Source organism: Lactuca virosa, chromosome 7 (genome assembly GCF_052849685.1).
Source record: "Lactuca virosa cultivar CGN04683 chromosome 7, Lactuca_virosa_CGN04683_v6, whole genome shotgun sequence".
Classification (NCBI taxonomy): Eukaryota; Viridiplantae; Streptophyta; class Magnoliopsida; order Asterales; family Asteraceae; genus Lactuca; species Lactuca virosa.
This window is the reverse complement of record NC_136432.1, coordinates 94,429,102-94,440,026: the sequence shown is the minus strand read 5'-3', so window position 1 is coordinate 94,440,026 and position 10,925 is coordinate 94,429,102. Positions and strand designations below refer to the sequence as shown.

General features: G+C 35.1%; 1 protein-coding gene across 4 annotated transcripts; it reads left to right on the top strand.

Moving 5' to 3' along the window:
- The first annotated feature begins 909 nt into the window (after nt 1-909).
- On the top strand, nt 910-9,440 carry LOC145124048 (disease resistance protein RPV1-like). 4 transcript variants are annotated; one of them, XR_013715488.1, is made up of 16 exons: nt 910-1,501; nt 2,014-3,157; nt 3,255-3,320; nt 3,406-3,627; nt 3,710-4,333; nt 4,456-5,065; nt 5,146-5,243; nt 5,369-5,446; nt 6,681-6,785; nt 7,169-7,304; nt 7,407-7,598; nt 7,853-7,948; nt 8,056-8,146; nt 8,434-8,620; nt 8,959-9,126; nt 9,218-9,440. XR_013715488.1 is itself a non-coding variant. In XM_079059263.1 (8 exons), exons 1-7 carry the CDS (start codon nt 1,008-1,010, stop codon nt 5,235-5,237), a joined length of 3,252 nt encoding a protein of 1,083 aa, XP_078915389.1. In that variant the 5' UTR covers nt 910-1,007; the 3' UTR covers nt 5,238-5,243; nt 5,369-5,516. The 4 variants fall into 4 exon arrangements, 2 of the variants coding, with proteins under 2 accessions (XP_078915389.1, XP_078915390.1); XR_013715489.1 differs by lacking the exon at nt 6,681-6,785 and having other exon boundaries at nt 9,218-9,439; XM_079059263.1 differs by lacking the exons at nt 6,681-6,785; nt 7,169-7,304; nt 7,407-7,598; ... (3 more) ...; nt 8,959-9,126; nt 9,218-9,440 and having other exon boundaries at nt 5,369-5,516.
- The last annotated feature ends 1,485 nt before the right edge of the window (nt 9,441-10,925 follow it).

Sequence of the window (10,925 nt, the reverse complement as noted above, 5' to 3'; positions counted from 1 at the left end):
ATTAATTTTTTAATTAATGTATTTAAAACAAACGCGTATTGTTGTGTGAAGTATTTTGGGGAACTCACTAAGCTATAACTTACAATTGTTGATTTAAATGTTTCAAGTACTTCATTGGATTAGGAGAAGGGAAATGCGTAAATGTACACATCATCCAGTAGTTTTCATGTTTGGAGAGATACTCTGACTTTATTACTCTGATTTGATATGGTTGTAAAACAACGTTTTTGGTGACTTGTGTTTGATGGACATATAGTTTTTATCTCTTTTAAAAATAAAAAAATTTCGATGGATAATAGCTTAAAACAGTAATTAAACTAGTTTTGGGTTGGTCATAATATTAAATTAGCTAAAAATTGAACATATAATTATGATTTACTTCGTATTCCGGAAGCATTCTTCGTGTTCTGGAGTAACTATTTTACACTACTAATCGTATAAATAAACAACTAAAATTATAGGAATGAAAAACTTACCCATAAAACCATCAAATCATCGGAAAAACTTACCTATAAAACCATCAAATCATCGGAATCATACGTCATATCTTCTTTGCTTCTTTACTCCGAAATATAAAAAATATTTCAGATTAAAATCCGAAATAAAGGTTTTATACTTTTTCTTCGGGAACATGCCGAAATAGGTATTCTGGAACCTGTTGAATGGATCGGGCTGGATCCATATAGTATGAAGTGGATTATTACAAAAAGAAACCGGTTATTTGTTTAAAAAGCCAACAAAAAAGAAGATTAGATTATTTAATTTTCCAATACATTATTACGAGGACATTTAAAATATTAGATTTTTTGGTAAAGTTCAAACGTCAGAAAAAAAAAATCTTAAACAATGACTAATTAATTTTTAATTTTACTTAACAAAGGCGTGGAAAAGGTAATGTGCCAAAACGACAACCCAACTTCACCTAACACCTCTAGTTCTCCGGAGACCGGAGATGTTGACTTTGATGCCTTTATACTCCTCTTTGTTCTCTCATCTCACTAATTTCAATGGCGTCTGCTTCATCATCATCTTCTTCTTCTCTGCTAAATCATACCAGCTGCCATGACGTTTTTTTAAGCTTTAGAGGTGAAGATAATCGTAATTCATTTACAGATCATCTCTATGCAGCTTTAAAACGAGCAGGAGTTCGCACTTTTAGGGATAATGATAATATCGACAGAGGTCAACAACTCAAGTCTGAAATTGAGAGAGGAATCAAAGAGTCTAGAGCTTCTATAGTTGTATTATCAGAGAAGTATGCGAATTCCAGCTGGTGCCTTGACGAGCTTGTTTTGATCCTTGAGCAAAGGCGGAGCATAAATCATTTTGTTTTACCGGTGTTTTACCATGTCGATCCCTCAGATGTTAGGAACCACAGACGACGTTTTGCAATAGAAGTAGAGGAAGGAGTAGAAGGGTCAAAATGGACAGAGTATAATGTCAATCGATGGAAGGTAGCCCTTTCAGAGGTTGCTAATTTGACAGGAATGGTTTATTCGGGGTATGCTTTCTGTATTCGTTTTTATTGTTTAATCCTTTAAAACTCCTTTTGATTAGTTCAACTGAGATTGTTAAATATGATAAGGAATCGTAATTTTACCTAGCAGATGATCGAATTCAGGTATACATCTTAAAAACATCAAATCATGAATTTTTCTTTCGCTCACATTGCTTTAAATTTATGCAAAGAGCAAAACCAGATTGATGATTGGAGGCTTAGCTGTGTGTTTATTTCATGGCATGTTATTGTATGGCCTTTTCCATAGTAGTCTAAGTTGTTGGTTTACTTTTGCACATACTTCATTTGCTTAGCTCCTTGTCTCCGGACACATTTGGCATGATAACTGAACTTTCTTTATAGTGAAGATTACAATTTTACTTGAGCGGACAAATAGCTGTTCAGTTACTTATGTATACACATTATGCCATTCTATTCACGCATATGTATATGATGTGAAATAATGAGTGAGAAGTGAATAGAATGTGCTCATTTTCTTTATTCTTTTCTTGCAGGTCTGAAACAGAGTTTATCGCAAAAGTGGTTGATACAATTGACTGTAAACTAGATTTGAAACTAGTTACTACTCCAGCTCATCTAATTGGAATAGATTCTCGAGCTATAGCTATCAACTCTTGGTTGGAAAAAGAGCAATCTGGTGATAACGTTCTAGCAATTTGTGGCATGGGAGGTAGTGGCAAGACGACTCTGGCCCAATTCATTTACAACTCAAACAAGCAAAAATTTGGAAGCAGCAGTTACCTTGAAGAGATTGGAAAGCACTCTAAACAGTCTGATGGTTTGCTTGGGCTACAGAAACAACTTCTCACAGACATTCTAGGTGGAAACAATATTGCAAGTATATCTAGTGTATCTGCAGGGACAAGGAAGGTTGAGGATGCCTTACAAGTGAAAAGGGCGATTATTATTCTTGATGATATTGATGAACATGACCAATTAGACGCTTTACTTGGAACAAGGGCTTGTCATACCCAAAGCAAGATCATAATAACAACTAGGCTTTTAGATATACGTGCATGGTTCAGGTCCATATCTTGGAAGTGCGAGGTGCAAAAATCCGAATTGTTGAATGATGATGAATCATTACAGCTTTTGAGTTTCCATGCATTTGGATCCAAAATTCCTATGGAAGGTTTCAAGGAGCTCGCAGTTCAGTTAGCAAAGTATTGTGGTGGAAACCCACTAGCTCTTAAAGTATTGGGTTCTTCTCTATTTTCTGATGCTGAAGTGCCAAGGGAGAAAAATAGTATGATAGGGGTTTGGAGAAGTACATTGAACTCACTGAATTCATTAAAAGGAGATCTTGATTGTAAAATCCAAGGTATACTACAAAAGAGCTTTGACTCACTACCACATGCCAGTAACAAAGAGTTGTTTCTGCACATTGTTTTTTTCTTTGTTGGTGAATATGAGGGTTATGTGGCAAAGATATTGGAGCATGACTGGCAAGCAAAGGCTGGGATCAGGACCCTCATTAATAGATGCCTTCTTACCATCTCACCAAGTAAAAAAGTGATGGTGCATCAACTGCTTCAAGAGATGGCAAGAAACATAGTCCTTAAAGAGAACAAAGATCCTGCAAAACGTAGTAGAGTCTCACAAAATGATGAATCTTACCGTTTGTTGAGAAACGGAAAGGTATGATGTTTCTTAATTATGTGGATCTTTACACTTCCTTTCCCTTTCACAACCTCCTATGTTAATTTGCCTTTTCTTATTTCATATCTTTCATTAGGGTTCTAAAACAATTGAAGGTCTAGCACTTGACATGCAAAAGCTCGAGGAAGGGATTACATCAAATGTAAGCCAAAGACGTGAATGACTGTGGTACTCATATTTCAGTATATTTTATGTACTAATTAACTAACTTAATCCTAAATTTGCAGCCATCAACCCTTGATACAGCTACACTTGCAAAAATGGACAAACTGAAATTGCTCAAGCTAGAACATGTGGAACTCAAGGGGTCCTACAAGAATTTTCCAGAATTGAGATGGTTGTATTGGACGAGTTTTCGTTTGAAAAAAATACCCTCCAGCTTATTTGGGAGCAGCTTGGTGGCTATACACATGAGCTATGGATTTGTGGAAAAGTTTGAACCGCCCATGGTAGGAATTTGATGTCTTGTTTGTCACATGACCTTTTAGCTTCCCAACTTTCTAACACCTTATGTTTGTATTCTTTGAATAGGTTCTTAATTCGCTGAAGATCCTAAATCTTAAATGGTCCTTCAATCTTGTCAATATCCGCCATCTTTCCCGACTTCCTAATCTCGAGACTTTGATTCTCTCGTATTGTTTCCGTCTCAGTCTGACTCATGTTTTGGAAACCATCAGAGGTCTTAAGAAGCTTTCTCTACTGGACTTTGGAGGGTGTAATCAACCTTGGAAAGATGAAGGAATGCCAGCATCATTGTTGGTACCCTTTCCAGACTCGTTAAAGCTTTTGTTTCTCTATCGCTGCAGTAATCCGTTAACGCCCCTTACCAATCTTAAAATGCTTCGGGTACTCGATGTGAGTAGTTGTCCAAATATAAAATCCCTCCTTTGTCTCCCAAGTACTCTAGAAGAGCTGTGTACATCTTGGTGTTCTTCACTGGAGAAAATAACATTTGAATCCGCTGGGTTCAGATTGCGGAAATTTGAATATCTAGGTTGTGGAAACTTGTATGAAATTCAAGGCCTTTTCAAATTGGTGCCGTTAGAATATCTTGATGAAGCAGATTTAGGACATATGAAATGGATCAAAGGATATCATGATACTAAGGAGATGCACATATGTGATGATTTCACAACATACCGTTCGCATAGAGCGGTACCTTTCTCTCTCTCCTGCATGCATGAATAAGCACAACAAAAAAAAACATATCTTTTTACCAACAAAAAAAACTGATTTATTTATGAATAATTTGATATTTCTTCTATTTGTTTGACCAGGTGCTGTATGAATATGGTATAATGAGCACATATCTGGCACGCATAAGGGATCAAAGCATGCCAACGCCCGAATATATGTCATCGTCTGCATTCTTATCCTTTCGTGTGCCTTCTTGTCCTGAGAATGGCAGAATCCGTGGATTAAACATAACCGCCTCATACAGAGGATCAGGCATATCTTTATCTGCAGCATACAGGGATAAATATACGCGGGCTTTGTTTGCCAAAGTCAGCAATACAAGCAAGGGCCTTACTTGGATGTATAACCCTGTGATCTATGCCAATGTGGAAGTTGGAGAAGATGCTGTGTGGTTTAGCTATTGGCCCATTGGGAACATTTTAGACGCTGGTGATGAAATCAATGTGTCCATCATTGTGGGGGATGGATGGATGGTAAGCAGGTGTGGTGTCAGCCTTGTGTTCATGGATGATGATGAAGTAGAGCCAAAATACTACAAAGATTACAAGAAAGAGGTAGAAGTTATCGGAGGAGATCTATCTGAATTTGAGCTGACCACAGGAGCCTACTATCTCTGTCGTCGCGATTACTTCAAGTCAACCACCCCTGATTGGTTAAATATGTTAGTTGGTGATACCATTCCACGTAAAGGTAAGTCCCACATTGAGCAGATGCTTTTCATCAAGATTAAGCTGCAAATACTGATTAATCTTTATATCACACTGTCATAGATTTACATGGATGGAGAAAATCTCATCAGAGCGACTATAAAACATCATATATGGAGCCGTTTGCTTACAGAGACGACCGATATTCCGATTGACTCTAAGTATTGTACTTTTAATCATTCTTTTTTGGCATGAAATACCAATATTTGTTTGTATATTTAAATCAATTTGCTGCTTAAATCCCTTAACCTAAACTAACCTTTATATTTATTATATAAATGAATAGGACTATCAAATTTGTACCACAAAAGACTAACCAACATGCTATTAAGTAAACCAAGAAAGTTTGCAGCCAATACGTTTGGTACGGAACCAATTCATTTCTTATATATAATCGTATATTTCAATTTGTCATGTGTGTTTATTGTTTACAAATTTAAAAGCATGGTATTAGCCATTTATTCGTAGTCAATAGTTATTACCACATTAAAAAAAAAAAAAAAAAAAAACTAACTGAATTTCATTTGTTGGTCTTTTAACTATTATATATATAACATAAAAGCTTAAAAAGTTGGGGAACAGTTTCTCTTTCATGTTTGGCCACGGAAGTTTAAGTTTTCGTTATTTTGACACTTAGAGTTTTGCTTTCGTTGTTTTCTTTTCTTTGGTTCCAACTTCGCGCTTTATTCCACCACCGTCAGCACCGTCAGCTTCTGACACAACAGATACGTGCCTTCTTCCCCTTTTTTTCCTTGCTTACTCACCCTCAATTGTATCTTTTTCCACTGCCATTGTATTCAATCAGATAGAGCTTCCACCGCTTTTTTTTCTTCTGCATCCCTTCAAGGCGATTCTTACCCTTCTCCTTCCAATTCTGTAAATCATCCGTCAATCGATACATCGCTCTGTCGATAACTGCCTCTCACAACTCTTCCTTTGTCTTAGAAATTCCGCTTCTGCTTCTCCTCTCACCTCCACTGTTGTTATGTATGGACATCAAATCGTCGAATTGACGTCTCAGGTGAAGTCCCCAGTTTTTAGGGCAAAGTAATTCCACCGGCGCGCCCCTTTTTTTCTCAGCAAACAAGCAGCCGCCACCAACTGTTGCTTCCTCTTTTTGGCTATACCACAAGCAAACACAAAGTGCACCGTCATACTGTCGCCGGTGCGTTGAGGTTCTGGTGAAAGCGCCCTACCCGGCGGCCTTCAACCATCATATGTTCGACATCTCTGAGTAAGTTTCTCAAATCCATCTTCACTCCTTTGAACGGGTTGTTATTCAGTCATGGATGGAACCATGTATGTATTGGTCTTATTTGTCTTGATGACAGTTGCAAGGACACCTGCGGACTTGTGCACTGCAGCTGACCAGCTTAAAAGCCACCCTGGATCTTTAAATTACTTTATTTTGACCCTAATTTCGCCAAATTTTAGAATTTAAACTCATTTTTTTGAATTTTTGATTAAAGTCACATCCTTCATCTATTCTTTACCCAAAGTTTTGGGGTTCTCTGCAACATGTTTAAATTTTTATATCTTTTTTCATGAACTTCTGTTGCGATGTTATACAGAATCTGACAATTACCAACTACCTACAGTGTAGTAATAGTAACAGATTTGGAGAAGAGGGGAAAAGGGATGTGGCAAAATTCAAGTAAACCAAACTTTTGGGTCCACTACGGCCGACTTACCACCTGAACAATGTATTGATCCATATCACTCTATGATAGTAACTTGCTAGAAGTAGGCAATGTTTGATATTGTGCAATATAGGAAAGAACCGGATGGTTCACTCCATTAGAATTTAAAAAATATGTTTCATTTGTCAAGAAATCATTTCATTAGAATGAAAGCCTTTAAGAGAAAGAAATATATAAACTTTTTGCTGTAAGGTGAGTTTGTAAGTTAGTAAAACTTAAAAAAAAAAATTATACTTTTATATGATACCGTAAAAAAATCATAATTGTATTTCGTATTTTTGATGCCCTGAAAAGAAAGTAGTTCAAATATTCAGAAATCATAAGTAATCATCGTTTGAGGAAATCTAAAACCATGTAATTAATAATTGACTTTGTTTATATGTTAGGATATTACATTTGGAGGAGATACCAGTGCAAATAACCAAGAGCAGGTTAAGCCGTATGGTGGAAAGAAAAATCAGAAGAGGAAGCATCGGTAAACCCAAAACAAAACATCTTCAGGCCGAGTAGTAATTTCATTTTGTACGTTATTCTTTTTAGAGGTCACAATTCCGAGGTTACATTTGGTCGATATTTATTTCCATATATACCCTTTTAATTTGATGACATTCTAAATTCTTATAGGTACTTTGAAGCTCAATTCATTATGGATGACTAGAAACGAGGCAAAAAAGAATGATCAACAACATGGAGTCTGCTGCATGTTCACGATCATTAAAAAAGAGAGTTCTATATGGTTGGATAGGCTCATACCCATGAACCGGAGAACAAAGTTTAACGTTTTCAAGAGGAAAATGAAAACTCAGTAGAGGGCAGGTATCTCTTATTTTATAGCAATTAATGTTCACCTGATCTTCGTGTAAAACAAAGTTTTATGGAGGACTACATCTGATTTGGAGAGATTAGAAAACATGATGTATGATTCAATTCGACTGGCAACAGATGTTCATCGGCATGTTTAATATTTTACATAAATGTTTTTATTTTAATTATATTTTGATTTTCAGAGTATGAAATATTTATTTCTACTTTTGTTCTTAAATATGCAAGTTGAATAAGTTGTTGTTCAGGGTATGTATAATCACAGAGCATATTTGCCTCTCACAGTCCACTAATGCCTAATTGATTTGCTAATGAAATGTCAGGGAAAGCTATCAGATGTTCAGGTAAATTTTTTTTACTTATGTTTCAGCACTCTGATTATAGGCTTTTGGCTTAAAACTATAGAAAATTTGTTTTAAGTTTTGATACATTATGTTTCTCTGATTATCAGTGCGGGGAGCAGATGGAACTACAACATAATCTGTAGGTTGTGCACTATTCTTCTTTCTGTTTTCTACGTCTTCCCTTTTCCATCTTAGCAGGTAAAAAAGTTTCCAGTTGCTTACTTGCTCCTACATGTGATTGTAGTTGATTAGGAATATGGTGTTTGGATGGTAACATAATGCTTTTCTTTTGATTTACTGTTGGACAGATTATGTTATTAAAAGAATGTAAAGTTTTTAATTTGTACAATGATATCATATGGCATAACATTATTCTTAATGGATTTATCTTTGGATCCTACTCTTTGGATATAATCAATGTTTGTATACAGATTTTCACAAAATTTTATGGTGGTTTTATAGTTGTATGTTATTCTTTTTTTCAGGTTTTGAAATACAATATATCAGCTGCTCATATTAGATAATTATGACTTTTTTGGTTATAGTAGCCTGATGCCTCATCAACGATTCAGATTATGTTACCATCCAAACACCTGCTTTTATGCTCAGTGGAGAACCTGATTTAAATTCATGCTCTACACAAGATGGGCTACCATATTTTAGGCGAAAAAGGTAATGTTCCAACTCATTCTTCCTTTTCCATTAAAAAGACTTTTTTCGCATGTTCAACTTAAAGAAATGGTTTTAAAATACAAATTTAATCAAAAATATAGTTTTAATTAACTTATTTAGACAAAATAGTTTTAATTTTGACATTCAAATGTGATGAAATGATAGATTTGTGTCTTTCATATAGCATTTCCTGTTCTGCTTTCAATGTCTGAGCCATAGGTTTTCGTTTCTTCCTTCTTTTGCTCTCAAAATTCCATGCTTACATTTTAAGATATGTTGTATGTTCCTAACTTATCATTTGGTGGAAATTAATATAACTTTTTCTCAATTTTTATTAGGCACAATTGATAGAGCCTCTGGTGAAGGGGACACTTAATGTTCTTACATCTGCTGCTAAAGTTCCATCATCTTCCATGGTTGCAGTTGTGTTTCCTTATGAACCTCTGTTTTTTTTGTTATTGATATGGGGTTGGTGGGATGCCTTGCAGCAAGAAGAAAAATGCAATGTGAGTGAGTGCTTTTAAGTTTCAACACTGCAATCTTATATAATTATTTCCGTACAATAATCTTGACATTTATTTATTTATCTATTTCAAGTGCTTAGTTATTTATCGATTTCCGTGGATGATGATACCTTATGGGCTTTAATACTCGTTGCACTCTCTAATCTGGTGACCTACCCACTTTGTATTTTCTTTAACCGATCTTTGTTTTTTTTAATTATGGAGTGGTTATTTAAAACACTTAACCATGCTGAATATGTAATTGCAGGGACAATAATCATTTCATCAACTACTTCCTTTCCTAAATTTCTATATTAGACCTATCCAAAAATATATTGTATGTTAAATATATTTTCATCAATATAATGGTATGTTGCAGTACATATACAACCTGAAAAAACAAAAAAAAAATGAGTCAGCGCCAACGGGCGCGCATTATTCCCATCTAGTTATAATTGAAAATTAAAATAAATTGGTATATATCTTTACCCATTTTTACCAACTACACAAGTTGGTACCAAATATACTTTATATGATACTGGTAGCAAATTTTTGTGCTATCAACTTGTTTTCTCTTTATAATTCCTCATCCTTTAATTTGAGTTGTTGCCCAATCTTCCCTTATTTATGATTTTAGAGTGATTGTTAGACACGGTTTTATGTAACAACCCAAACATTCATAGCAGCCCCAGGCAAAGCTGATGAACACCTGGTTTTCTTTGATAACCATTTTTTCTAAAAGTGGTGTGGCTAGCTTTTAATTGATTTATTTTGATTATAGATTGAAGTTATGTTGTATTTTTGTTTCTGCTGGTTGTTAAGATGAAAAACGAACAAAAACATGGATAGAAAAATATGGGAGTATATGAAGGTGGATGACAAATAAGTGACGGAGAAGGAGAAAAAAGAAGGCATCAGAAGAGAAGAAAACAATGATAATGTCACACCCCCGAACCGAGTAAACGGCGGAAACATCCGATGGTGGATGACGTCACGTACAGTATCATAACAAGTGAATAATAGAGATCAAAGCATACAAACATTATATTGATAATTGATAAGTTTTTACATGGTATTTGAATAATTGGTTGACTCCATAAGCATACAACAAAAATATAAGACGTAATAACACTAAGCTCCGTCTTCACCAAAACCTGTGTAGGTACCTGTCTACTGATTTCCTGAGATTACAAGTGGTTTTGAAAAGAGAGTGTCAACAATTAAGATGGTGAGTTCATAAGTGTTTGTATAAGAAATATGTTGTTTTTCTTTGTAAATTGTATGAGTGTGCTGCCAGAAAATCCAATATTTTCTTGTAAAATGATTTGTAGTCTTAATACCTTAAGACCAAAAATGTATGAATATCGTAATACTTGGAAATAGTGTAATGTAGTTTTATATCTTTATAAAACTATTTGAATGTATGTGATACCGAAATGTAAGCAGTATTGTACTATATATATAGTGTACTGTAGTAAAAATCCTTTGCATGTATGTTTATGGAATTACCAGCGGTACTGTAAAATTGTGTAGTTTTATCTAATTAAAATCATTTGAAGGTATGTATGTAAACAAAACGTATTACTAATACCAAGTTGTGTGTTATTATAACCATGCTAATGACCTAGATGGCCTATACGACGTTCTTCAGGCGTCAGAATCGGTACGACATTTGTCACCCCAGACCTGCCGGCCTAGTTGTTGCAAGCAGCTTAGGTGCGGGATTGTCAGTCCCGTATAGATCTATACACAAGTATCACGCTCTCCCTCCAGGAGACTCTGGTTATAATACATGAATTTTG

Bases quoted from the DNA above. Each gene is read 5' to 3' on its own strand.
- LOC145124048 (XM_079059263.1), top strand. From the start codon at position 1,008: ATGGCGTCTGCTTCATCATCATCTTCTTCTTCTCTGCTAAATCATACC. The intron at 1,502-2,013 runs GTATGCTTTCTG...CTTTTCTTGCAG, and splicing joins ACAGGAATGGTTTATTCGGG to GTCTGAAACAGAGTTTATCG. The intron at 3,628-3,709 runs GTAGGAATTTGA...TTCTTTGAATAG, and splicing joins AAAAGTTTGAACCGCCCATG to GTTCTTAATTCGCTGAAGAT.